The 26,532-nt window shown below is 45.4% G+C and overlaps 5 protein-coding genes across 9 annotated transcripts; 1 reads left to right on the forward strand and 4 right to left on the reverse strand.

Annotated features, from left to right (window-relative positions):
• Positions 1–4,125: 4,125 nt before the first annotated feature.
• Positions 4,126–8,281, reverse strand: LOC127295600 (uncharacterized). Its single transcript, XM_051325563.2, has 3 exons — positions 8,065–8,281; positions 4,813–4,928; positions 4,126–4,708 (listed from the first exon to the last, which is right to left on the reverse strand). The coding sequence occupies exons 1-3, from the start codon at positions 8,188–8,190 to the stop codon at positions 4,306–4,308; spliced, it is 645 nt and encodes a 214-aa protein (XP_051181523.1). The 5' UTR covers positions 8,191–8,281; the 3' UTR covers positions 4,126–4,305.
• Positions 8,282–8,936: 655 nt separating this feature from the next.
• On the reverse strand, positions 8,937–12,447 carry LOC127295601 (AP-3 complex subunit sigma-like). Of its 2 annotated transcripts, none has more exons than XM_051325564.2 (7): positions 12,166–12,447; positions 11,903–11,945; positions 11,766–11,827; positions 11,244–11,340; positions 10,725–10,795; positions 9,378–9,464; positions 8,937–9,276 (listed from the first exon to the last, which is right to left on the reverse strand). In XM_051325564.2, exons 1-7 carry the CDS (start codon positions 12,232–12,234, stop codon positions 9,112–9,114), a joined length of 594 nt encoding a protein of 197 aa, XP_051181524.1. In that variant the 5' UTR covers positions 12,235–12,447; the 3' UTR covers positions 8,937–9,111. The 2 variants fall into 2 exon arrangements, with proteins under 2 accessions (XP_051181524.1, XP_051181525.1); XM_051325565.2 differs by having other exon boundaries at positions 9,373–9,464.
• Positions 12,448–13,385: 938 nt separating this feature from the next.
• LOC127295599 (uncharacterized) lies at positions 13,386–14,458 on the reverse strand. Its single transcript, XM_051325561.1, has 2 exons — positions 14,117–14,458; positions 13,386–14,045 (listed from the first exon to the last, which is right to left on the reverse strand). The coding sequence occupies exons 1-2, from the start codon at positions 14,456–14,458 to the stop codon at positions 13,551–13,553; spliced, it is 837 nt and encodes a 278-aa protein (XP_051181521.1). The 3' UTR covers positions 13,386–13,550.
• Positions 14,459–17,625: 3,167 nt separating this feature from the next.
• On the forward strand, positions 17,626–20,893 carry LOC127295595 (uncharacterized). Of its 4 annotated transcripts, none has more exons than XM_071819220.1 (5): positions 17,626–18,487; positions 18,890–19,194; positions 19,286–19,985; positions 20,073–20,153; positions 20,244–20,893. In XM_071819220.1, the coding sequence occupies exons 3-5, from the start codon at positions 19,764–19,766 to the stop codon at positions 20,688–20,690; spliced, it is 750 nt and encodes a 249-aa protein (XP_071675321.1). In that variant the 5' UTR covers positions 17,626–18,487; positions 18,890–19,194; positions 19,286–19,763; the 3' UTR covers positions 20,691–20,893. The 4 variants fall into 3 exon arrangements, 1 of the variants encoding a protein (XP_071675321.1); XR_011743645.1 differs by having other exon boundaries at positions 20,249–20,893; XR_011743646.1 differs by having other exon boundaries at positions 20,305–20,893.
• A 1,439-nt stretch (positions 20,894–22,332) lies between these two features.
• On the reverse strand, positions 22,333–26,139 carry LOC127295602 (DEAD-box ATP-dependent RNA helicase 24). The gene is made up of 5 exons (XM_051325566.2): positions 25,483–26,139; positions 23,297–24,525; positions 23,091–23,127; positions 22,596–23,001; positions 22,333–22,498 (listed from the first exon to the last, which is right to left on the reverse strand). The coding sequence occupies exons 1-5, from the start codon at positions 26,042–26,044 to the stop codon at positions 22,447–22,449; spliced, it is 2,286 nt and encodes a 761-aa protein (XP_051181526.1). The 5' UTR covers positions 26,045–26,139; the 3' UTR covers positions 22,333–22,446.
• Between the last annotated feature and the right edge of the window lie 393 nt (positions 26,140–26,532).

Here is a 26,532-nt window from a genome sequence, read left to right on the forward strand (position 1 = left end):
CCACCTTCTCCTCCAATTCGGGAGACCTGGTCAACCGAACCAATAATTTTGGATGGATGTGAATTTTGAATTTCGAACTTTTGGTCGGGGTCCGCAGGTTCAGCTTTGTCGTCGCCCCGCCCCGAAGCCTGTTTTCCCCATCCACCAATCCACCAGCATTTCACCAACAAAATCATTCTCCGACGATAACTTTTTTAAAGATGATTCTCGAGCGAGACCAGGATGTCCTCCTATTATAATATATATACACATGAGACTTAAACTTTTTTTTTGGACGAGCAGTTCCTCTGCAATGTACCTCGCTGAACTCAGCTGACCAAGGATCAGGATTAGCAAAGGCAGGAAAACGAATCACTCAAACTGTCGAACACATCACCCAAATGCAGGCTTAAATTGGCGTTGAATTAAAAGTCCGGCAATATAGTTTTTATAGTTTTCACCGGCACGATGAATGTAGTTCTCAAGTTACTCCGTGTGATTAAAATGAAGATAAGCGAGCAAACGTGTCCACGATCAAACATTGAGAAAGAGTTAGGGCATCTCCAGCGGCATGCCGGATTTCGGACATAAAAAATGGACCGCGGATGCTTAATTGGTCTCGTTTTGACACCTAATGACCCAACGCATTTTGGTCCGGCCAAGCCATTTTCCCAATAACACATAGAAATAGAAAATAAATATTGCAATATAAATCTATATCTATATATCTATATACCTACTAATAAAGGATGTTAGGTTTCTCCCCAGAATTTTCGTCCGTTTCTAATATACCCTTGGTTTTTAGTCGAATTTACAGAGAATGCCACCACTTAGTCTATCGGTTCGTCGTGTTTTGTTCTTTCTGGCACCACTTAGTCTGACGCGCTTGGGGCGGCGCTTGGTGCGCGGGGCAGTCGGAGGAGGATGGGGTGGAGGCGCGCCTAGGCGGTAGAAACGGAGGCCGATCGGCGCGAGCTCCAGGTCGCAGTACCGGTTCGTACAGGTTCGTTTAGTTTTTCGTTTTCTCTCCCTAGCCGAGCGCGAGATCAGAGAACTGATCTACCGCGCAACGCGATTCGCACGCCTCTCGCCATCGGCCGGCGTGAGGAAAGCGAGCAGAGAAGCAGCACTGAACCAACCTTGGGCTTCCTGCATGCTCATGCCCGCTAGCTGTTTGGAAAATGCACCAGCGACGACTGATGTTTGATGGTATTTTGGACCGTATAACTGTATATAATACGGAATACGCATGTTCAACACTGCGTATGTTGGTTACTAGCGATACATACAAATACATAATGGTGGTTAAATGTCCACATATGCTATGGGTACAGGTGGTTCACGACAGGAAGAGACGAGTCCAGATCTTAACAGATTGAGGAATCCTAGACCGTCACGCACGCGTCGCGTCGCCCACTGCCTTAGCTTGACGTCGTTGCCTATATATAAACACAGCACAAGGCACACTGGAAGGGCCATACGTGCGGGGTACCTAGACGTAGGAGAGGCAGCCACCATGCCAGATCAAGACAGCAGGTTTCTCAAAAAAAAAAAAGACAGCAGATGACAAACTCCCGACGAAAAGATTGGAAACACGCCTACGAGAAAGAGCGATGTGATCTCCGTCCGCAAGTCGTGCTCTGTTGTAAGTTAACGTGCTGCGTGGTCCTCCGCCAAGGAGAGACACGATCAAATTAGTACTACTTCCGCCCGATTTGTGCTTCCGTTTGGTGTCCGGGCAGCAAAGCAAAGGCCGGTCTTGATCGAAGTTTGCAGAGTGCATCAATCGAGGACTCGGCGTTACCTAGCACCATCAATTCTGCCAACGTCTTCGTGTCGATGTTGGCCTCGCCGCGCAGATCCGTTGTTGTCCAGACCGCCGTCGTGTCGAGTGTCGACCCCGCCGCGCATATCCGTTGGCATCAAGACCGATGTATGGCATAACTGGTGGAGTCATCTTGTAGTGGGTGCAGCGGTCGAAGAACAGGGAGTCAACACCGAGCGTAGGAGGATTATACATGTTCGATCCAGTGACCCAGTATTGGTGGAAGGCCGCCACCGACGCTAACGCCAATGTCGGAGAAAGATCTATGTAGTCGTCAATAGGAGAGCAGGTGGTGGCTAATCAACACAATAACACAAATTACACAGGAGGAAATCAGCGTCTAATTGCTCCGCAACCCGCCCATCTTTCAGGTATCATGACGAGCACCAAACCTTTTTTTGCAAGGGATGAGCACCAAACATGAACCCACGAGGAATACTTTCCTCGCATTGTCGATGTTCGTGTGTTCTGGTTTGGTTAATTTAACAAGATTTAATTAATTTTAGTGTTTTTCCATATATTTACCGAGTGATTTGTTGCATGATGATTATTTATTTTATAACAATATAACTAAAATTATAATTTAAACCCGTCGCAACGCACGGACACTTTTGCTAGTAATGTTAATTTCCTTATTACACCCAATCAACAAATAAAAGACAACTTTCACATGCAAATAAAATCCATAATTAAACAAATAGAATTGCCGAAAATAAAGAAGAACACGATTCATAACTAAACAACTTAAATTCTATGGGATGACTACTTTTTATTCTTCTCATGCCCTCACAATGCCCACTGATGCTCAATAATATCTGCTTGGAGACGAGTGGATATGCGGCTATCATAGAGCTTAGTGTGCATATGGAGAAACTCCTCAAACGAGATTGATTCCTCTGGCTGCAACTCGACCAACTCACTCTGAAATTGGCATGCTTGGTCATGGAGGTTGTTGTCACGCTCTTGCTCAACGATCATGTTGTGCATGATCACAAGCAGTCGTCGCCTCATACCTGGTCTGAACATTCCACGTTCTAGCAAGATGATGAACAATAGCCCAACGAGCTTGCATCATACCAAATGCCCGCTCCATATCTTTTCTACAAGCCTCTTACCTCTAGGCAAACCTCTTCGTTTTCTCTTTTGTAGGATTAAGGATTGTCTTCACTATTGTGGTCCGGTCCGGATAAATGTCATCAACAAGATAATATGGCTTGACATATGCATTGATATTGATCTCATAGCTAACCACTCACGGGTTTGGTAAAACCGTCACAAATCGGCCAGTACGCGGTGGATGAGGAATTCTCGGGTGCGCTAGCCAAGTCAACGCAAATTGGCACTCACATACTGTGGGACCCTGATGGCAACGTGGCTCTATTTTTTTGTCGTGCCCTTTTGTTTCGACCTAGTTGACGTTTCCCGATCGAGCCGTTTATGCTGATGGCTGATGGGTCCCTGATGTCAGTCTCTCTACACAATAAAATGTTTCCTTTGTTAAATTTATTGTTTACCCGTGATTTCTGGCTAAAAAAAATTCTTTCGACCCCCTGGGGCCTGATTGGTTTGCCAACAATGGGTTTTCCCGTATTCAGTGGGCCAAAATTCGACCGTTTGGAAGCCTAGCTCGCACCAAAAAATTGCATAACACGGTGTTTAAAGCAGGCTAAAAGTTGGCCCGAGAGGAACCGGTTGATTCAGCCGTTTTTCCAGAGACAGGCCCTGCTGAGCGCCGCACGGTTACTGTTTTGCAAGCATACCCCTTTACTCTGCACTCCACTCTCCTCACCTCCCAACCGGCACTCTCATCTCCTTCGGTTTCTCCATTGCCGCATGAGCTCGACAGTTGCCACCAACACTTTTTTGTACTGGTGAAAATCCTAGGCAGGACCAGGCCAAGATTGCATGTTGGCCGGGCAAGTCTCCTCCAAAATATGTGATTTAGGCTAGAGTCTGGATGGGCCGGGCTTTTCCACATTTCAGGGTGATCTCTAGGCCCGACGGTTGGGTTAGGCTCAGGCCTACATTTCTAGCTTAGGGCTTTTTTAGGCCTGGCCTGACCCAAATTTTGCCCAGGTATAGTTTCATGACTCAAGATTCATATGAACAACTACGCCTCTCAAGCAGCAAATATGAATCCAGTTCACCCTACAGTTCATATGCACTCACGATTCATGGGCCTCAGTTCACCCTACAGAACTAAACATAGCTCATTCGCTTTACTTGCAGATGTGCATATTTGCTGCTTCAGTCATTAGATAGATGAACAAATGGGCACCACTCTCAGAAAGTAAATTAACACGATCTGAAGACGACGCGCATGATCAAGTCATCATTGGGGAAACCATTTAGTCTCTGATTAATACTCCGTACAACAAAAGCTAAAGCTAAGGGGTGGCATGAACATGGCTACATACACCTCTCAAGCAGCAAACATGAAACCTTCCCCCAACATTGCTGCAAAAGAAACACCGGCACTGTCATAGGAGATCGCAAGACTATTAGCCAAATCCCGGAGGCACATCAGGATCCTCATCATCGGCATCCCCCAAACTACCAGCATCCACTGGCTTATCCTCACTTGGTTTCACCTGGGAATGATTCTCCCCATTCAAAGGCTGGTCCAGCTTTATCTGATGGTTACTGAAACCAAACCCTGGTGGTGCCTCTGGATCATCATCTTCTTCTTCCGGCTTGGCTGTAACAGAGGTTGAGGCTTTTGGTGGCGAAACTTGCTCCTCTTTGTCATTTCTCTTCAGCTTCTTAGACGAAGGGCCAGCATCCTGTTGCTGTTCAGGGTTCATTATCCTGTTGAAGATAACTTCCACTGTTCCTCGGATATCTGTTTCTTTCGACTGGATGACACTCCATACCTCGTCTGAGATTTGGCCCATTATTTTGCTCCTGATATGGAAATGCAGCATAGCAGAGTACAGATAAGTTGCTGGTATCTAGTACACAGTAGTAACAAGTGCAAATGTTTGAAGGAGAAAGAAGGCCCGGCTTACCCAACATCCTGAAAAATTGCATCAGAGAGTTCTTTTAATTTAAACTTTTCAGACCCATCTTCACTAAGTACCGTCGACTGCTTGACTTCTGCGATTATGTTGTTGCGCAGCACCTCCTGCAAAATAACTTGCCATTAGAACTGCTCAGCGTTAAGTTCTTATCTGCCGGTGTGGTATTAGGCCACATTCCGCAAATCAGGACAGTATCAAACTAACATTTTTGGTTGCTAACATTTTTTGCAGGCCATGTAATACTCTCATTCAACTTGGTGCAGCATAACAATTATAAGCAGATTTCATATACTAGGGTATTAATCCTGCACAGAAACTGTCATTAAGGTGGAATCCACGACATATGTTAAAATGCAAAATAAGACTAAAAGTACAATGACACATGGTCAAGAACCCTGCCGTTGAGTTGAAGCATGGTAAGATTGATTAACTTACAAAACGAAAAACCAAATAACATCTAACTCAGAACCAGGAAACCTCTAGTATAGTGTACGTTACTAGCAAGGAAAGAGACCCTAATCAGATAATGAAAGAGTCAATGCCACTGGAACAAAGTTTGAGATGAAGTTGAGCACCTAGAAATCAGCTTATCCAACATGACTGGCTGATAAATGAGCAAAGGGCATCAGTCGACTATTAGTCGCCGCATTGTTGTACTCCCTCCGATCCAGAAAAAATGTCGGACAGGATATTTTGCAAAAAACACCTTACCGTTTCTTTACCCTCAACCCGCACTCCACACTCTATGCTCTGGCTCGCAGTCCCATCAACCAGGCTGGCGTGTTGTTCCTTCGGCGTACGTACGTGTGACCAGGCATGCAGTTAATTAATTAGAGCTTTGCTTTGCCTGGAACGATGGCCAGACAACGCGCGTGTGACGCGGACGCACATGTGTCTTTCTTTTCTTGAATTTACAAGGATTTAAATGTAAAACTTATTTGTATAAGGCTACCGACACTTTTTTAGGATCGGAGGGAGTATCAAAAGATGAGTAGATTATAATTGTGCAATGTGACCAGACTATTGCAATGTATTGAACTAGTAACTGCTAACGATGATATCAGTTATTCCTCAAAACTGGATTGATCAATAAAATTATCAAACTATTCCTCAAAACTAGATTGATCACTGAAATTGACATCAACTACTACAAACTATATCGATCAATGAAATTTAAGTGCTATGCTAGCTTCTGTTGCTTTTGACCACCCTGCATGTCAAATGAGCTTATCCAGACAATCGATGGCAATGATGGATGTAGTTTGATTGTCTATCTCTACTTATAGGGGGTGAACCAGACTGATAACAACTACATCTAGATGTGAAAAGCTTACTGGATATTCAAACCGCTGGTTCTAGCTTTTCCCTACTTATCATTAATTTCCATTTCAGCCTAATTCAAATCAACCTTTAAATGTGAAACAGGCAATCAGCAAGACAGCAACAACCTTCTATGTGATGGTAATTGGTACGTTACCACCTTGTAGTTATTTTTTTGCAAATGTGTAATTCATTTTTAGTCCCCCATCAACGCTGCACACACCATCTGTACAAGTAGAGCCTAACGTTCCCATAGCCCTAATATGAGTATATGACAAAACCATTGGTCTCTCACAGGAAATTAAATAATAGACAGATGATGTACTGGTTTACAGACCTTTTTTTTCCACAAACCTGTGCTTAATTTTCACATCCTCGGGCCTCAAGCAGTGTTACATGGTTATCCATGCCCTTTTATTGCCGAATCAGACATACCAAATTCGTGAAATTATCAAATTCCAAATGTTATTTGCTGTGTCCAACAAAAAAACTTATCAAATCGGAAACCGGAATCCAAGTCAGATACGGACACCCATGCCTATGTCCGAGTAACATCGACACCCGTCTACGTTTCATATGGATGACAAGTCTGAAGTTATGTAGATTCAAAGCCAATCTTTGTTCGGACTGCATGAGTTTTAGAAGTTGTTCCATGTGGAATTGTGGATTCCACATTTTTTAGAGAAAAGGGCTCCCCCCGGTTACATTGAAACCCAACCACAGTGACATAGTTTTACAGCGGAAATGAGCCACATTTGAAGAATGTGGACTGGAAACTTCTAAAACAGAGAAAAGGAGTCTAACAGCAAAAATCAAAATCGAGTTCCGCTTCAATCCACACTTAGTTCCTTACATTTGAGTCTAACAGCTAAAAGAGTCTAACAGCGCAAATGAGCCACATTTGAAGAATGTGGATTCCACATTAGTTCCTCACATTCCCTTTCCGCCATGGAATGGAGTTCCGCTTCAATCCAATACAACCAATATCGAGTTCATGGTGCAAATTACCTTTGTGTGTGCGTGTGTTTTCTCCTTACAAAATAGTACTCCGTATTAGTTATCCCTACTAATGATGATGTGACTACTGTTAAAGATCAAGCAAAACCAATAGGCAAGTTCTTGGCTGATACTCATCAACCAGAAAAGATCAAATAAAACCAATGCAGAACGAGCTCCATTCTATCAGCACTGCTGCCTATTCCAATTTCGAAACATCAAATCAGGCAATAGCGCTCCACTGGAGAAATTCCATTCCAAGCTTCCTTGGACGATTTGTGCAAAACTCCAAGCACCCAAAAGTAATATTTTCAATACCAACACAACCCTCAATTCACATCTATGGTTCAATTAAAATCGATCCCTCTGGGGCAAATCATACCACAGTACAGAAAGGAATCGAAGCAATGCGGAACGATTTCAACTCTTTGGGCAATGCACTCACATCTAGTACAAACATAAAGGGTAATGAATCAGGTAGTAATAAAGCTCCACGGGGAGAACCAACCTGAGGTTGGATGGTTAGGAGGATGGTTGTATCCCCAGTCCACCAGAGTTCAAATCCCAGGTTTGACATCTGTGTGTCTCATAAAAGGCGGAATATTCATTCAGTGGGAGGCGACGTTCCCGTCGACAGCGAGACGCCTGTGGTGACTTCGTCAATTTTAAGATCCAATCCGCCGGCTCAGTCTTCCGTAGGTGCTCATAGGGGTAGGGTGTGCGTGTGTGCGTTCATAGGGGTGAGTGTATGCGCGTGTATGTGAGCGTCTGCGTTTGTACTGTGTTTCTCAAAAAAAAAATAAAGCTCCACGGGGGAATTCCATTTCGCCACATCGAGTCTCCATCGTGAAGGAGCAACAACGTCGGAATCGGATCGCAAGACAAAGAAATTTGGGGGAGATGGGAGATGGAGCACGTGCTTACGTTGTCCTTGACCTTGCGGATGATGGCGCGGCGGAGGGCGTCGAAGTCGCCGTCGTCCTTGAGGCGCCCCACCACTTCCGCCGCAGTCGGCTGCCGCCGCATGTCGTAGCCGCCGAGGTCGGCCATGGGGGCGGGGGAGAGGAGCGGTTCCTCACCTCAAACCCTAGCGAGAGAGAAATCTGAGCTCTAGAAAGATCGGAATTTGCAAGCACGAGTAATCTGCCCTGGACTCGTGACGATGATGTTTAGTTCTGTCCTTGTAGGTTCGAATATTCCAGGAATCGATAAATTTTGTTCATGTAAATTGCACTTCAAATAGTTATTGTGAAAGTTTAGGAAATTTTCTAAACAAACACCTTAATCCCAAAGCTGAAGGTAGAGGATTTCCATAACACATGGTGCCGAACTTTATAGACTCAAACTAGAGAACGATGATTTTCACGTCAGAGAACTTCCATGTTAAAATCCTTCATTTTTTCTTGCCTTTTATTACCAGGTGGAGGTTTTACCCCTGTCTGTTGTAATAACAAAGCTGAAATCTGTGACTTTGGCTGCTATATTGAAAGCTAGGGGCGGTGCCCTTTATTCGGGAAAAAAATCCTCTATTTTAGTAGTAGATTTTTTTAACATCAGTCTATGCAAACCTTTGATCCTTGCCATTTCTTAGTCAACTTTCACACAATGACATTGCAAGTAACTGGGATGTCATGGATGCTTGTGAACCACTGTCAGCACCAAAACCGAGATGATGAGGTGAAATGTTGTAATGGTGCAACGGGTATATGGTAAATGGTCAGGCAATGCTGTTTGTCGAATTAATTCAGAGACAGAAACATGTTTCCAATGGAAAACAGAGTTAGACACCAAAAGAAAGCATATAGCACTGCATTCATATATCATCAGACAAGAAAAGTGTCTTTCTACAGATGCAGCATGCATGGCGTGCGTCACATTTCTGGTTACAACTTTACAACTCTTGGGTGGGAGACAGTAAGATATGTATGTCAGCCAATAAGTTTTCATGTCGAATAGCAGATGCTCAAGACTTCAGAGAACTGACAGGCCAGTGGAGATAAATTCGAACACCAATCTGATTTCTTCTGGTAAGGTCCTACGAATTCTGTCCTGAAAATGACTGGAAAAAATCAGCGGCTGAAGCGCTGCGAAATCGACTTTGGTATGAGGCTTGTCGTGCTTGATTGTTTCTCCAACCTGTGTCAAGTAGCGAGCAACACTGTTAGAATTGCACTAAAGAATAAAAACAGGACATGGGAGGGTGAGGGCAGAAAGGATCGAGGGAGTAAGAACCTCACAATATCTTCTACAGATCTCATTATTTCCTCTGAACTTGTTTCAATCACTTGTCCTCCCAGTATCATTTCATCCAAAACTGTGTGCAGCTGTATTTAATATTACGATTAGCCAAGGAAGAATGGTGGTTATTCGTAAGTAGCACTGCGCTCAGCAGTCATCACTATGACAGGAGAAAAGACTGCTGGGATGAACAACTGGAGTTTTGTCTGGTCAGAAAAAATTGTGCACCTCTACACACACACACTTCCATCATTTGAAGGATGTAAACACTACAGCAAGAGTGGGATTGAGGGTAGTAGCATCATAGGAATCAGTCTTGTGGGCCAAAAGCATCCCTTGTGCGTGACATCCAGTGCGAGGCTAAGCTATGGGCACAGGCGGGCGCCACCGGGCTTGGCGTCGTGTTGCCAACAACCTGGGATGTACACTAGGCTTTTTTGGTTATTATCTGTAATCCACCTCCTAGGAGGCTTGTAAACTCGTTTCCCCCTATCTTTTCATTTTCCTGAAAAAATCTCAATAATCAACTATCACCATTGCTTAGTAACAAATGTCACTGGTCTTCTGTTTAAAGGTCAATAGGGTTGGCTCTTTCTCTATTTTCCTTCAAGCTCTCTGCCAGTGGAACACTGGACATTAATGATTAAATTACAGTTATGTCTTCGTTGCTAAGATCTAGAGAAGACTGGGTATTACATCTATCAATGTTTCAACTTGTATTTCAAACTGAATCGTGCTTAAGACACCACTTCAACTGTGTTTTTGATTCTTTGTTCATATGCAAGTACTTCGGTGGGCCACTAGCATGACTTCACAACATATACTTTTAGCAAGAAAGTGCTTCAATTTTCAACTGTGATAAATTGATCAGTAGTGGATAATGAAATAGAAATGCAGACTTAAGAGCATATACTTGGCCAGAAAATGCTTCTTGGAATTTCACCTGTGAGAATTTTTGGTCGGTAGTGGATAATGAAATAGATATGCAGACCTTAAAAAGCATATACTTAGCCAGAAAATGCTTCTTGGAATGTCAACTGTGATAATTTGGTTGGCAGCGGATAATGAAATAGATATGCAACAAGTTGTAACGTGAATTTTATTAGATTTAAGTGTTTGTTACATTGCGCACTTGGATATATATTTTATATGATCCATGTGCCAAAAACATATTACATGCAGAAAATCAACGATCATAATAAACCAATGCTACATGGTGTGAACTTTGTTTATTTTTATTATAGTAGTGTATTTTCTTTTTGCGGGGAACAGAAATTGCTGCTTTCGTCGAGAGAATCATAGCAGTGACTATCCAGAATAAATATCAAACAAGAGAATCATGGTACCTTGTTGAAGTTAAATACAATGTCAAGCTCGCAGACATTCTTGAAGCATCTATTCAATGTTTCAACAAATACTGTGACAAGATAACGCTTCTTAAGATTAGTTGATGACCTCAAAGAGTTGATAAGAAGATCTTAAAGTGACAGAAACAGGAGAACAATCATAAGTACTTCACCAAGCATTAGATGGACAAAAGAATGCATGCTAATAATGTGCTAGTGCGGTGACATGCATAAGTGTTTAGCAAGAATCAGAATTTGAATAGAAAATACTGAACAGAGAAATGTAATCAAATTGTATATCAATATTGAATACTGAAAGAACCATGGTAATAAGACAAACATCATGAGAGGCAGTAGACTGGGATTGTACCAAAACATGTGAAATAATGTGTAGCATGATAACACACTCGACATATTTCGTCCCGAATGTATATCTGTGAAGCCTTATCTTTCATTGCACATGCGCCTACCAGTCATAGTAACTGAAGAAACAAGTGTGCTGATAAGGGTTTAGGTTACCTTGTACAAGGTCGAGCATAGCAAGCTCATTCTCAGAGCTGTCAAAGACAAAAACGAAGTATAGTGTCGCCAAATGCTTGTAGACCAGTTTTGTCCCCTGTGAAGAGAAAAAGGACATCATACGTCTTTTTGCCCTTCTTCAACTTATTGGAGGTCAAATAGTCGCAAGGTTAGTCGGATAATTTAAGCTTTGTCCTCACAAATATTTAATCGAAGTACCCACTTAATTTTACAATTGATTATTAATTGTTTGCAGCAGCACATGCTAAATTGCTGCTTGGCGCTCCCCTTTAAAGAGTTTTCTGAAGCATTTGCATACATGCTTAGTAGTCAGCACTAGCACAAGATTGCATGCAGATTGACTAGTAAGATAGTAAGTTAGGATAGAACCAATTGCCTTCCAGGGAGGAATGTTCCAATTGCCCTTGTTCACTGCTCGACTTTGCATATCATTTCTCCCTTTTTGCACAAGAATTACTACTGGATTAGATTAGACAGGGATAGCCTGAGAGGGTGCATTACCGGTCCAAAAATTGCATCGGTCTCAACGAAATTGCTCACACCCTCCGGCCTCACAGACAACACTGCAAGAAGAGACTCGGCAGCTCAAGCACACTACACAAATGGTGAAAAAAAACAGGATAGCGAATCTAGTGTACACTGAAAGATGCTGAGGACGAGCTCCTGGTGCTTCTGGGGGTCCTGCATCCACAAAATCCATGAACACAGAGAAAACAATCAGCAGAGCTTAGTCGCTAAGACATCTCATCAAGCACATAATTGATTTATGGCAGAAGTGGTTCCTGAACTGGGTGGGGAAATTGACCGAGCACGTGGGGCGGTTGAAGAGGAGAGAAGGCGTGAACATAAATAGGAAGAAGGAGAGAGGAGAAAGGGGCGGAGGATAGAGAAGGTTCGGGACCTGGAAGTTATAGAATTTGAGGAGGCGGGGCTTTCCCAGAGTACTGATGACCATCACCGATTGGATCATGGTCGCCGAAGAAAGAAGAGGAGGAGCCGGGCGAGATCGGGTCAGCCTTGCAGGGACAAGAGCATAATAAACATAGAGAATTGCCGAAGTAACAAGTAATTTCACAAAACAAAAGTTAAGTAACAAAACAAGAAATTCAATTCAACAAGGGCGCCTGTAGCTCAGTGGATAAAGCGTTTTCACCCAATTCCCACTTTTTCGAAGGCCAAGTTTTCCAAATTCCAGGTTTGGGATGGGAGGTGATTTGGCGAACCTCTCGCTTTCACCCAATCTCCTCATTTTCCTAACCCCTTGAGGGCCGCGGTATGGCCGCCTCCGCGTACTGTTGCGCCACCTCCACCTCAACGTTGGCGCCTCGTTTGGAGTGCAGCACGGGAGGTGGTCGCAGTGGCCTAGGCACGGGTGTGTGGAAGAAACGGCGGTCGCTACTGCCGTCATAGCCTCAGCTGCCTACCTCATGGTCGTTGCGGCCAGGGCGAAACCAGCGGTCTCCCTTCGCCATTGGTACCGCGCGAGAAGCTTCGGAGGGTTTGGACTAGGGTTTTCAGAGAGCAGTGGCTAGAGTGAAGGATGTGGGCTCGAAAGCGACATTCCCCATTAAGAAGGATGCGGCGGTGGGCGAGACGCGTGAACACGCGTTTGTTCCAGTTCCTCGGCCGCGGAGAGCGAAGTCGAGAAGACAAAGGGAGGACATGCACCGACGCGTCGGCTATCCGCGGCCACCGCAAAGCCAACCCAAATTTAGGCTTGCAATGGGGCCAAACGGACATATTCAAGCCCGTCATCCGTTTCCGGGTCGCCGTTGGGCCTCACCTTCGGGCCGCACGGACATCAACGAACTATCCGTTTTCGATGGCATGCCCTAATACCTAAGCTTCACAAAGGTGATGATCTTAACATCGTAGAAATGAAGGTCGGTGTAGGTCATCCCATCAAGCCTCGAACGACCTCGAACCGGTATTTGATCATCCTATCTTTCACATTACTACCCAATTCCATTGTATGCTTAATATTTAGATCCTTGTTTTGCAGATTATGTGAGAAAGCGTATGTACTAGTTCCTCGCTGAACTCAACTGAGCAAGGAGTGGGAGCAGTAACCAGGATCAGAATTAGCATCAAACAAAGGCAGGAAACTGAAACACACGGCCCAAATGCAGACTTAAATTAGCATTAATTAACTAAACAGCCAGACGACATGGTTTTCATAATTAATTAACACAGACTATCCGATCACCACCAAAGCACAAAGGACGGCCAAATCAACTTGTACTAGCAGTTGTTGGCTGCTTGGTCTAAATACGAAACTGGTACAGATCAAGCAATGGCGGAGGCGACGGCGCCTCCCCCTTGGCCCTCCTCGGAGGACGACAAATCCTCGACGGACGGGAGCGTGAGCAGCTCCACGATGCGCTTCTCCCTCTGCCTGACCGCCGTCCTCCCCCTGCACTGCGGGGTCCAGTGCTTCCTCTTCCCCGGCGCCGCGGGAGCCGCGGGAGGGGAAGTGGACAGGAGCGGGGAGGCGCCGAGCACGCTGGTGGGGGAGACGCGCTGGAAGGCGGGCGGGGGCATGGTGGCGAGGGGCACGTGGACGGGGGCGGGGGCGGCCCCGGCGCGGACGGCGAGGACGGAGCCGACGGGGCACGCGCGCCAGCCGAGGGCCTCGATGTCGCGCCTGACGTCCTCCGCGGAGAGCTCGGCGGCGGAGGAGGAGGCCGCGGCGCGCGGCGGGGGCCCGGCCGCGTTGATGCTGACGGTGGAGCGGCGCGGGCGCAGCAGGGCGAGCGAGTTGAGCGCGTCGACGATCACCGGCTGCGCGCGCGAGATTAACAAGTAAGTGGTGGAGTGGATGGGGGAGAAGCAGGGAGGGGTTTGGGGAGTACCTTTTTGGAGTTGTGGAACTTGATGAAGCCGTGCATGAAGAGGATCTGGTTGAGGAGGTGGATGGTGAGGCCGTTGCCGCTGTGGGTGGCGAAGAAGAGGACGTAGTCCTCCAGCGTCAGCCGCGGCCGCTCCGCCACCGGTGCCCTCGGCATGGCCTCGCTTCTCTTCTCGTCCAAGTGGGGGCAGCGCCGGCGCGAATGGGGATGGAAGGACGAGGAGAGAGGCACCGCAGCGTCGTACCAGGACAATGGCAGATTGGCAGGGCACCAGAGTTGCCTGTTCGCCAAAGAGATGTTCTCTGTGGACCCGCACGCCAGTGCGTCCTCATTCCAGCCAAGCATGGTCAAGGACAAGGAGACTGCGCTGTGCTGTACCGCAGCAGGCGATGAACTGTCCAACTACTGCTACTAGCAAAGAACGCGAAAAGCAGGGCAATGGATTTACACTGCTGCACACCACAAGCACTCGGCGTCAATAGTTCAATTTACTGTGCCAACCCTGTTACCAACACACGACCTGCTCCAATGCATCTTCTCTGCTCATCACACACGTTACATCACGCATTATACACAAACTAAACATATGGTTCGTGGCATAATAATTAGAGTTAATAGCACGGCGCATACATAAACTTGTCCAGTATGTGCAAAGTCCTCCACGAAGTTGCACCTTAGCCGTGAACTTGACAGGCGGGTTCAAATTAGCACGTACCGTTCCGAATTTGACACCTGGATGACACGCTGGACTTGTCTGCTCATCTGCTTCATGAGAAAGCCCCTGCAGTATTTATGTAGTAGCCCCTGGAGGGTGGCGGTAGTAAATAGACATTAATGACACGGATAAATGTGCAAAAATTCCTCCACGGCGACGATATGAGCCCACCTCGAGCACTCCGTGATCATTTCGGCGCGTACGTCGACTGCTCCTCCTCCACGGCGACGGCGACGATGACGACGCCGTGATGCCGCCTCACCTCCGGCCGTTCTTGGCGGCTGCCCCGGAGTACGGTACGCAGACGAATCTGCCCTCCCTCCTCCCTCTCTCCTCTGCTTTTCTATTCCGTGTTGTCTCTGCAGTTGGGTAGGGTTTTGGTAGGGTTTGCGTCCTGACGATCCTCGAAGAAATAGGTCGATTTGCTTGTCTATTAGGGTCTATTTGACAGCAAAATAGAACGAAAATGCAATTTTTTTTATTTCCTTTCGGTTCTAGATGGTGCATGAACTCGGTTTACATGAATGAAATAGTGACGGATTTGTTCGCCTCTTGGTGCGAATGCAAGTTCAGAAGGTAGAATTTGAAGAACCAGATGATGTCGAAGCAATGTTGGGAAAAAAAGTTTGCGAATTTTGTGTGTGGCTTATCTAAAAGTCTGAATTTGTGTGTGGCTTATCTGAAAGTCTGAAATTGTCCTCTGTTTTCTGCATATATGTACTGATATTGTCCTCTGTTATGTGCATATATGTACTGAAACTGCAATATTTTGCTATGTAATTGCAGGAAATGATGAGACACTCTTTTCTGTAGAAGTGGTAGGCAATGGTTTGTTTTGTGGCTTACATGAGAATTTGTCATACATTCAGCCAGCAATTGAGTGGTGGGATGACTGCAGTACTAAGACCTGGTCCATTCTCTGGATTGATGATCTGTTGAGTCAGATGGGGTATGAGAGGGATGGTAGAATGCATGTGTACTGGTGTCAACTTGGCAAGGACATAACAGATGGGCTAGTTTGCATAGAGAAAGATGCAGATATTGTAGCAATGTGCAATGCAGTGAGGTACCAGAAAGCTCATGTTCTATTGGTTGATCACACTAACTTTCTCAATCCCTCAGAGATGATGTGATCATCAATGGTTGTCCACCACTACCAGCAGTAATTAGTCCAACTAAAATGCCAAGGAACCTGAGGAAGAACACTCAAACAGAGTTGAAGGAAGTTCTAGCAGTGCACATAATTTGGGAGAAACTTTTGAAGATATGCAAAGGGCTGAAGAAGATGAGGATAGCCTGGACTCTGATTGGTGGGATAGTGACTATGAAGCAGCAGAGAGTGATGATGACTTGTTTGCTGCCAATGTAGACAAAGATGTGGTAGACAACAATGAGCCTAAAGATGTGGCAGACATGGAAGATGATCAAGCTCTTGATGATGAGGATGTACAACTTAGAGGGGATTTGGAAGAACAAATTCAGCACATTCAATGCAGAAGTGTATATGAACAATCCTTAGTTCAAAGTGGGCATGCTATTTAGTGGTGTCAAGGAATTTAGAAAGGCTTTGCAGAAGTACAGCATAAATAACAGAGTGAAGGTAAACAAAACTAGAATTTATTTGGAAGACTGAAACTGTGGCGTGCACCTAGAAACGTTCATTAATTCTCCTTGCAAGTCGAAAACACGCTCCACCAGTCTCCTGGCGACATCTTCCTGAAGCCTGCACAAATTCGTATAGCAAGATACAACTGAAATCAGATTCTGGCCCTTCCCATGATATTCTGCAGTAGGCGATTTCAGGGGAAGAAAGTTGAAGTTCTTATTTGACATGGGAACAAAACAAACCAAAATTGAATCAGCCAAACTCAAACATACCTCAAGGGCGTGCTTGTATCAACTGCCGCAACTGAGATCTCGGGCAACGCAGTGGAGCTCTGGCGCAAGGGCGGCCCTCGCCAGTTCACTTCTGGAGCGCCTCTGTCGCGCTGCACTTCACTGGTCGCAGCCAGAATACATGGCTCCTCAGGTCGTCCTCCTCGCCTCGCCTACGACTATGACCACTTTGTCAATGTCATCCGTGATGCTCAGGGTAGCAGCAGGGAACGGCATCCCCGAAGTAGATGAGGTGGCGGAGGAAGATTGCCGCATAGGGCTTGCGCCGATGGAGCTGGGTCGGGTGGGAGTGGGGGACAGGGGGAGATAGGGACCGCGAGTTACAGGCAGCTCAGATGAGCATCGCCGCCCCTAGGGGACTGATTCCGTCCACCGTCAATTTGCTGCTGGTGGAGTGGTGGACAACCTCGCTCGCCTCCTCCGGGTGCAGGGCACCCCTACGCCTTTGCATCCGCATCTGGCGACCGCAGAAGCCGCGTCAGGGACGTGCGCGAGCCGACGCCGTCCTTCGTTGTCCCGGCTGACGACCACGACTGTCTGACTCCCGCGGCGGCGGCCGTTGGACGCGGACGTCCGCGACCACGCCGGGTACACCTCACCAGCAGCTTGCTCCGGCCAAGCTCTGGTTGACCTCAACGCCGGCCGCCATTCCCTGCCACCTTGACCTGGTCGCTCAAGCAGGTCGGCTGCACCGCCTCTTGATGTTAGGCTGTAACGCTCGCTGCTCCACAGTCCACTCACAAGCTGAGAAGGTGGGAGGGTCAGAGAAAATGGCAGAAAAGAAGGAGAGCACGGGACGTTTCCGGAGACAGATAGGAGGAAAAGGTTGTGGCAAAGCAACGTGTCATCGTGGGAACGTGGGGTACATCACCGCTTTGACCGCTGAGATTGAAAGACCCAGACGCAAGGAACTACATCGGCATTCATCTACAGAGAAAAATTGCCGACGTGTTAAATTTTGATTGGATGAAAAGCTACCATCTACAGTGCTCAAAACTCTAATATTTCAGTAGATGGGTTCAACTTTTATTTATAGTATAATTAGGAATGATCCAATGAGGGTGGAGGCAATATGCAAGCCTAACTGTACTTGGCATATAAAAGGATCTTGTGACAGCAGATTTGGGGCATTTTCTATTAAGGCATATATAAAGAAGCACACTTGTAAGTCAGACTGGGAGGTGAAGGCACTGTCTTCAAACTTTTTGTGTGACACATTCATAAATGAGTTCAGAGACGACAGGAAGCTTGACTTGAAGAGTTTTGCAGCAAAAGTACAGAGAGAGTTTAACATGTGCCCCAACAGATTCAAACTAGGAAGGGCCAGGAAACAAGCTTTGCTGAAAATCCATGGGGATGAGTCTAGCCAGTTCAGCATGCTTTGGGATTATGGGCAGGAGCTTAGGAGATCAAATCCCCGCTCCAATTTTTTTCTGACCACAAATCAAGCAAATGACAATTCAGAAGCAGTTCCTAAGAACCACCTAGCTACTCTGTATTGGTCCTATGATGGCTGCAAAAGGGGATTTTTAGAAGCATGCAGGCCCCTGATATGTGTTGATGGTTGTCATGTGAAAACAAAGTTCAAGGGTCAGTTGCTTACTGCAGTAGGAATAGATCCGAATGACTGCATTTTTCCAATTGCCATGGGTTTAGTTGAAGTAGAATGCACAAGCTCCTGGGAGTGGTTCTTTACTACTCTTAGGGATGATCTAAACATCATCAACACAGCCAAATGGACTATCATGAGTGACAGGCAGAAGGTAAAATTACCTTACAATTATTTTATTGCATGTTAAATTAGCCCCATGGTTCACTTCTCGACATGTCGACAATGTTGGTTCACTTCTCGACATGTGTGTACCATCATTGTCGACATGTCGAGAAAGTTGGTTCACTTCTCGACATGTGTGTATCATCATTGTCGACATGTCGAGAAAGTTGGTTCACTTCTCGACATGTGTGTACCATCATTGTCGACAATGATGGTTCACTTCTCGACATGTCGACAATGATGGTTCACTTCTCGACATGTGTGTATCATCATTGTCGACATGTCGAGAAAGTTGGTTCACTTCTCGACATGTGTGTACCATCATTGTTGGTTCACTCCTCGACATGTGTGCACCTAGCTTACTCTACATTATTTTGTGTTGTGATTTCAGGGGCTTATAAATGCTGTCAAAAAGGTGTTTCCTGATGCAGAACATAGATTCTGTGTTAGGCACCTCCATCAAAATTTCCAAAAGGCAGGCCACAAGGGTGAAGTTTTGAAGAATGACATGTGGGCTATAGCTAGGTCTACCAATATTCCAAAGTGGCTGCAGAACATGGATAAACTGAAAGCTGATAGTCCTTCTGCTTATGCATGACTAGAAGAACAAGTACCTAGCACATGGATCAAAGCTTTTTTCAGTACCTTTCCAAAGTGTGATATGCTTCTCAATAACCACAGTGAGGTTTTTAACAGGTAAATTATTCACCACTTATCACTTATCATGTACCACTTATCAATTATCAATTTGCACTTATCACTTGTCATTTCTGAATATTTCTTGTAGCTATATTTTGGAAGCAAGAGAAATGCCCATGCTATCTATGGAGACTGTGTTCTACAAGATGGTTGACAGAATAGTCAGTAAGCAGAAGGAAGCAGAGAAATGGCATGGAACAATCTGCCCCAAGATCAGAAAAAACTTGATAAATTCCTAGAGTGGAGCAAGAATTGCATGGTCACTGGGGCAGGAAGGAGGAGAGTACAAAGTGTCATCAACAGGAGGAGTCTCACATGATTACTCAATGGATTGAAAGACTAGAACTTGTGACTGTGGAAGGTGTCAACTCACTGGAATTCCATGCCATCATGTTCTTGCTTGCTGCAGAACAGACAGGATAGACCCTGAGACCATAGTGCATAGCTGTTACAACATAGAAACATTCAAAAAAGCTTATGCCCACAATTTGCATCCACTTAGAGGAAGAGCATTTTGGGGAAAAGTCAGTGGAGTACATATACATCCACCTCTGTATACTAAGGTAATGGGAAGGCCCAAAAAGAATAGGAAAAAGGCTCCAGAAGAAAAATTGAAGAAAGGGGTGACAACTCTTAGTAGACATGGAGTAACCATGCATTGTTCCATTTGTGGAGGTCCAGATCACAACAAGAAAGGCCATGATAATTACATGCTAAGAGTACAAGATGAGACAGAAGAAAATGCTCAAGTGTGGGAAGAGGATGCAAATGATCCTTCTATTCTTCAGGTCAGTCACATGTTCACTATAATTTGGGTGGGATGTTCTGTTAATCCTCTCTGTGAATGTGTATTAATCCTCTCTGTGAAACTGCAGCATATAACTCAACAATATCCACTACCACAACTGGATCCAATGCAACAAACACACAACATGGTTTTCAGAATGGGACAGGAGGTATGGCAAACATTGCATGTACTTGCTTTGGTTGTTGTTTTCTACTTGTACAAAGTGTAGTCACTTGCTTTCTCATTCCAATGATTTAAGGAAAGAAATATTGCACCAAATAGAAAGGCAGAAGTTCCTTTACCAGAGAGTGCATTTGTAGCTGCAGCAAGGGAGTCTATCCTACTTCCTAATACAAGAGTCACAACAGCAAGCACTAGAGGCAATTTGAGAGGGAGAGGGAGAGGAAGGGGAAGAGCAAGCAGTAGAAGCAATGCAACAGCTCCAACTACAACAGCTGCAAGCACATCAGGAAGTGCAAGAGCTACAGGGAACAAGAGAACTGTTGCAAGCACATCTGGAAGAGGGGCAACTTGGAGGAGAAACTACAGAACAGGAACATGCTCTACTTACCATCTCATGTTTGGTGATGATGAGCAAAGAGGCCAGAATGGTGGACAGGGAATTCCATACCTAAATGCTGCAACAGATGAAACTGGAGATGAAATTCTAGTTTCTCAAAATGCACCTACTGATGGAAACCTGTAGACAATGTTCCCAGGTTGCACTTGTCTGAAGTTACTTGGTTTGGTTGATGTTACTGTCTACTCTTTTGTAATTTGGTAGTACACAATGTTCTCAGGTTGCACTTGTCTGAAGTTACTGTCATACATTCTAGTGTCAGCTTGTATTGCACAATGTTCCCAGGTTGAACTGGTTTTACCTTAATTATGGTGCTACTGTCATGTTTTCCTCTACTGCCAATACTGGTTTCCTACTGCTACCAATACTGTTTGTTCATTCAAATAAAATACATGCATGTTCATTCAAATCATATGCTGATTTCCCTTCAAATCACAAGCTTGTTCATTCAAATTCATACATTAGTGCAAATACTACAGCTTTTCAGGCTAGGAACATTACAGGGGATTTACACAAACCCTAATCATCAGTGCACACTACATACACAGTAATGCATGAGGCTACTAGAACAACAAAGCCTATTTCCCTTTTCTCTCTCACTCCCATATCTGCCTTGTGTGCTCTTAAAATCGTCTTTTTCTCTAGCTTCATTCAACTGGATCACAACTTCCAGATCGACGACTTGTTTTTTCCAACTTCATATTCTCTGTTACGATCTTCCTCCCCATAGTAGAGCAGTCGCACTGCTTCTGTGCTGCAAGATCGACTCTCTGTGCAACATTACCTGAGCGCTGCACATTTAACTGAAGCCAACAAATTTAGTTTAAATTGAACAATTCCTCTACACAGATTCAGTATAGGGGTAATTTGGATGCTCTGGCATGTTCGTCCCAATGAACCTCGCCGGTCAAACTGACTCGCGGCGCGCCATTGCTTCCGCTCCAACCAAGCTCACTGTCGGGGCCGGGCGCCACCGCCCCGCCACTCAAAACCATGTCGGGGGCGGCCGCAACACTGTCAAAGCTGCGTCGGGGGGCAAAGCAGCGGCCAATTTCACGGTCCCGCCGCAAGCCTCGTTGTCGTCTTCGCCGTCGGGAGGAGGGATTTGGGAACAACGGCCGCCAATTTGGGAACTAGGGATTTGGGAGGATATGGGAACAGCTGACGAGTTTTAATTAGTTAAAGAAATAGCTGGGGTTTTCTGTAAAAACACCGACGGCGTGTTAGGCCCTTTTGACAGCTGCCAGGTGTCGTCACCTCATATGGTACGTGCTAATTTTGAACCCGCCTGTCAAATTGACGGCTAAGTGGAGCACATTTTGCAACTTCGTGGAGGACTTTGCACATGTTGGACAAGTTTGTGTATGCGCCATGCTATTAAGAAACAACAGAAGACATTAAGAAAAAAAAATAAGCAAAATGGCCACAAACACATCACATGATTACCCATTTTGGATGGCCTATTTTGACTGTTTTTCACTGCATGCTTTAACTTTTAATAGCATTATATACCACACGGCTGCATGATCATCCACAGGCCATAAGAAATGGTATCTGTGATATTCAAATTGGTTACTCTGTTAGCAAAATTGACATATTCTGTAGTAATACGGATCAAAGAACAACCAATCAACTGCCCTTTAACACAAGACAAGAGCTGTGCTTGATACAGTGCGTGATCTCACAACCAATTTTTACCATAGCGATCTCCACATTTTGACCGAATGAGGTAAGAATGCTTCAGGTCAGGAATAGACAACTTCACTACTGGAGTAGGAACAACAATTTTATCATTCACATCATGTAATCTACAATTTACAACAATATGTTTTGCGAAGGTAATAAAACAAAACTGGAGATACACTGGGAGTTCAAAGGTCTATTAGTGATCCCATCCTGACGGCCGCTTTCTCTCCCTTCGTTGCTCCTTCGAGCTGCAATCAACAGAAATTTGACTGGTGGTTAGCAAACTGAATAGAGAGTGCAGCAAGGATAAAGTGTTTCTGTGTCGATGTATCATGAGCCACATACCGCTCGGGGTTTGAGTTCCCATTTTCGTTATTGTTTCCTGCGGGTCTAGCTGCGGGGACAAATGAGGGCGCCGGGGGTCCTCCTCCGATGGTGCCACCAGAAACAAAACCACGAAGTGCCGGCTTTACAAAGGGAGCTGCACCCCTCGAAGGTGCGCTGTTGCTTGGCGCACTCGAAGACGCCGAGACAAAGCTACTCTTGAAATTTTGCATCATTCCTGTCTTCAACGTATTTACAGTGGCAGATCTTGGGGCAGGTACTTGTGGCCCGGAATCACCGTAGCCAATGCCAAGGCCAAAATCAACTCCACGTATGCCACGCCCGCGCCCACGTGCACCGCCGCCTCCACCGCTTCCGCTTCCACCGCCGCCTCCACCACCTTTTCCTTTGCCACCTTTCTTTCCACCTGATTAACACAATTAATTGTTAGTATAATCAGTTTTCTAAAAGATCCATCCAGATAAAATGTTGTGTAACTAAATAAATAGGACAAACCTTTTCTGGAGTCGCGGTTTGATCTGAACCTCCCGTCCTGAAATTAAAAAACAATAGTCGGTTAAGAGGAGGGGTTGTGTTCATGGTAATTACTTACATAAATTGTAATGACAGTATGCACATTGCTGCAGATGATAAATTTTGAACTACGATGTGTACACCTGACAGAACACGCATTATTCACAGATAAGTTACCAGGAACACACCTTCATTGCCAGATCCATAAGTTCATTGGGCACATCTTGACCAGCAGCAATTAAACTATGAACCAGTTCGCCTGCAAATCGTGTTTCTTTCTGTGTGATCAGAGTATATGCGATACCATCTTTATCACCTGCGCGGCCAGTTCTTCCAATGCGGTGAATATGCATATCCATTTCCTTTGCAATATCAAAGTTGACAACTGTTTTGATTGACTTTATGTCCAGACCACGTGCAGCAACATCAGTTGCAACAAGAACATGGTAAATCCCAGACTTGAACTTCTGCAGTGTCTCCATCCGAGACGCTTGATCCTTGTCACCGTGAAGTGCTGCAACTTTGAATCCTCGCTGATTCAACTGGTTCTCAACCTCATCGACTCTAGCCTTTTTAGCTGCAAATACAAGAACATCTCCATCATCAATCATCCCAGGCATTTTCTCGAGAAGCCACGGCATCTTCTCAACATCTGAAGGGAGTACATTAACAAGTTGTTTAATATCTTCATTAGCACTGCCAACTTGACCAACTGTGACTCGAATAGGGTCACTCAAAATTTCTCTAGCCAAACGCTCCACTTTGTATGGCATGGTTGCAGAGAAAAGCAAGGTTTGTCTGTCTGGTCTAATTTGACCAACAATGGATCGGATCTGTGGCTCAAATCCAAGATCAAACATGCGATCAGCTTCATCAAGAACCAGATAAGTTGCCCTAAACATCTTCAATGCCTTCATCTTAAGCAAGTCTATCAGTCTCCCTGGGGTAGCAACGACTATTTCACAGCCTGCTTTCAGTTCTTTAAACTGATCAAATTTAGAAACACCACCATAAACAGCAGCTACTTGAAGGTTGTAAGGCTTTGCAAACTTCTTAGCTTCAAGGTATATTTGATGCGCCAATTCTCTTGTTGGAGCACATATGACGCCTATTGGACCTTCTTCCTTCTGAAGCTCAGGCTGATCCATAATATGAACAATCATAGGGAGAACAAATGCTGCAGTTTTCCCTGAACCAGTTTTTGCAATACCAATGATATCTCTCCCTGATAGTACAATAGGTAAAGCCTGGCACTGAATTGTGGTCGGCTTTTCATAGGCTTGCTTCGCAATAGCATTCATCAGTTGCACAGGAAACCCACAATCCTCAAAATTTCTAACTGGCCTTGGCACATCAAAGCCTGAAACCCGAATTGACAAACTTTTCATATAATCAGCCACCTCTTCCGGACTCATCCCTGCAAGAGACAAGTATGAAGTCAATAGATGCCTTCAAGTAGGAATTGCTAAACCATACAGAATGAGAAAGACCAATCTGTAGAAGCTATACTCAATGCACATCAGACTAGTTGCTACCGCATCAAACATGAAAAAGTACTTGCACCATTGCAGTTTCACTTTAAAACATAGATAGGCTTCATCAATCTAATTTTTTCGGAGGGTCAGTAAAACAGGATGGTAACATAGGATAAACAACAAAAAGGCTCCACTTTCTTAACACTAGCAATTAAAGTGAGTACTACGCTGAAATAAGAAGCGATATTATGGCTCTTCGGCTGTTGTCCTAATGAAGGGTAACTCAGACTGGTGATACTGTAAAGAAGTGATGAACCAGTTCCCCCATCTCAAAATAACAGACTCGGGAGGTACTATACAACTAGACGACATTCAAACAATTAGCATGCCATCTAAAATAGTGATCCGCAAATTGTGAAAGGCATAATTTCCGTTTCAAGACAAGAGAACATTCAGATCTTAGCATCCAATTGAAATAACTGGGTTCATCACTTGATTTACTAAGTAAGCTAGACCCCTGGTCAGATTTCATAGTGGTGAGATCAAACTGAAGTACGCCAACTGTATAATCTACACGGGATGACCATTTGACAGGTAACGATATATATGCTCAATCAAACTGCAAAGTAAGTTCAACTGGCTATGCTATCATGGGGAGCAAAAGTGCTTCAGATCTTAGCATCCAATTGAAATGACCAGGTTCATCACTTGTGATTTACTAAGCAGGGCAAAGAAGCTAGACCTCTGGTCAGATTTCATATGGTGATATCTAACTGAAGTATTCCAACGGTGTAATGTACACAGGACGCTCAATTGACAGGTAGACATGTATGCCCAAAATCAAACGGTGAAATAAGTTCAACTAAGTTTGCTATCATGGGGAGGAACAAGAGTTTCACCTGAAACTGACGGCTTCTCCTCATAGAAATCCTTGTTGAAAGCCTCATACTCGATGGTCGAATGGTCTAGCGGTGGTATGGGCTCTATCTTCCTCTTGTCCGCTACTACTATGGGGTTGTCGTCCGAGTCGTACTCCATCATGCCGGCGTCCACGGCCTTGGCGGCAGCGTACACCTCCTCGTCGGAGTTGTAGCCGGCGTTCATGACGTCGGCGGCAAGCGTGAGCCCGGCGTCCTTCTTGGCGCGCAGGTAGCTCTCCATGGGGTCGTCGTCCTCGTCGGAGTCCGCGCGGCGGAGCGCCTCGGGCTTGGGCGGCGGGGGCGGCGCGCGGATCTCCTCCTGGATCTCCGCCATGAACGCGTCGAGCGGGTCGATCTCGTCGTCCTCCGCCTTCCCGCCCCCCGCGGCGTCTGAGGGCGCGGCGGCGTCGTCCGAGAAGGCGATGTCGTCGAGGTCGTCATCGGCGGGGACGTAGAGCCGCGGGGCGGGCTGGGAGCGCTCGAAGCTGTAGGAGGTGGGGCGCGGGATGCTGAAGCCCTCGAGCCTCGGGCGCTTCGACATGGCCGTCGGGCAAGGAGGTGGTAGCGAGCAGGCTAGGGTTTGCGTTGCGAGGCGGGGAGGAAGACGATGGACAGGGAGAGAACCGGCGCCGCTTGGTTGGGTGGGTCGTGGGCCGGGTACTGGACGGGTCTGACGCACCCGTTATCCGAAGTCGGTTGCAGCACAAAGTGGGCCTAGTGTTTTTTTTTTTGAAACAGTGGTGGGCCTAGTGTTCGATCCATCATCAAATTGAACTTCTGAACTTGTAGAAGTGCAATTGTTTCCTTTCCATATTTTTTTCTAGGAGTAGAATACTTTCCTTTACATATTTGTACTTCCTCCGATTCATATTAATTGACTTTAATATGGATGTATCTAGAACTAAATTATGTCTAGATACATTCATATTAGAGTCAATTAATATGAACCGGAGGGAGTAATATTTATTGTTAACTTGCATTTATATTTGATTAAACTTATGAGTTGAATTCCACATTTAAATGTCACAT

Source organism: Lolium perenne, chromosome 4 (assembly GCF_019359855.2).
Source record: "Lolium perenne isolate Kyuss_39 chromosome 4, Kyuss_2.0, whole genome shotgun sequence".
NCBI lineage: Eukaryota > Viridiplantae > Streptophyta > Magnoliopsida > Poales > Poaceae > Lolium > Lolium perenne.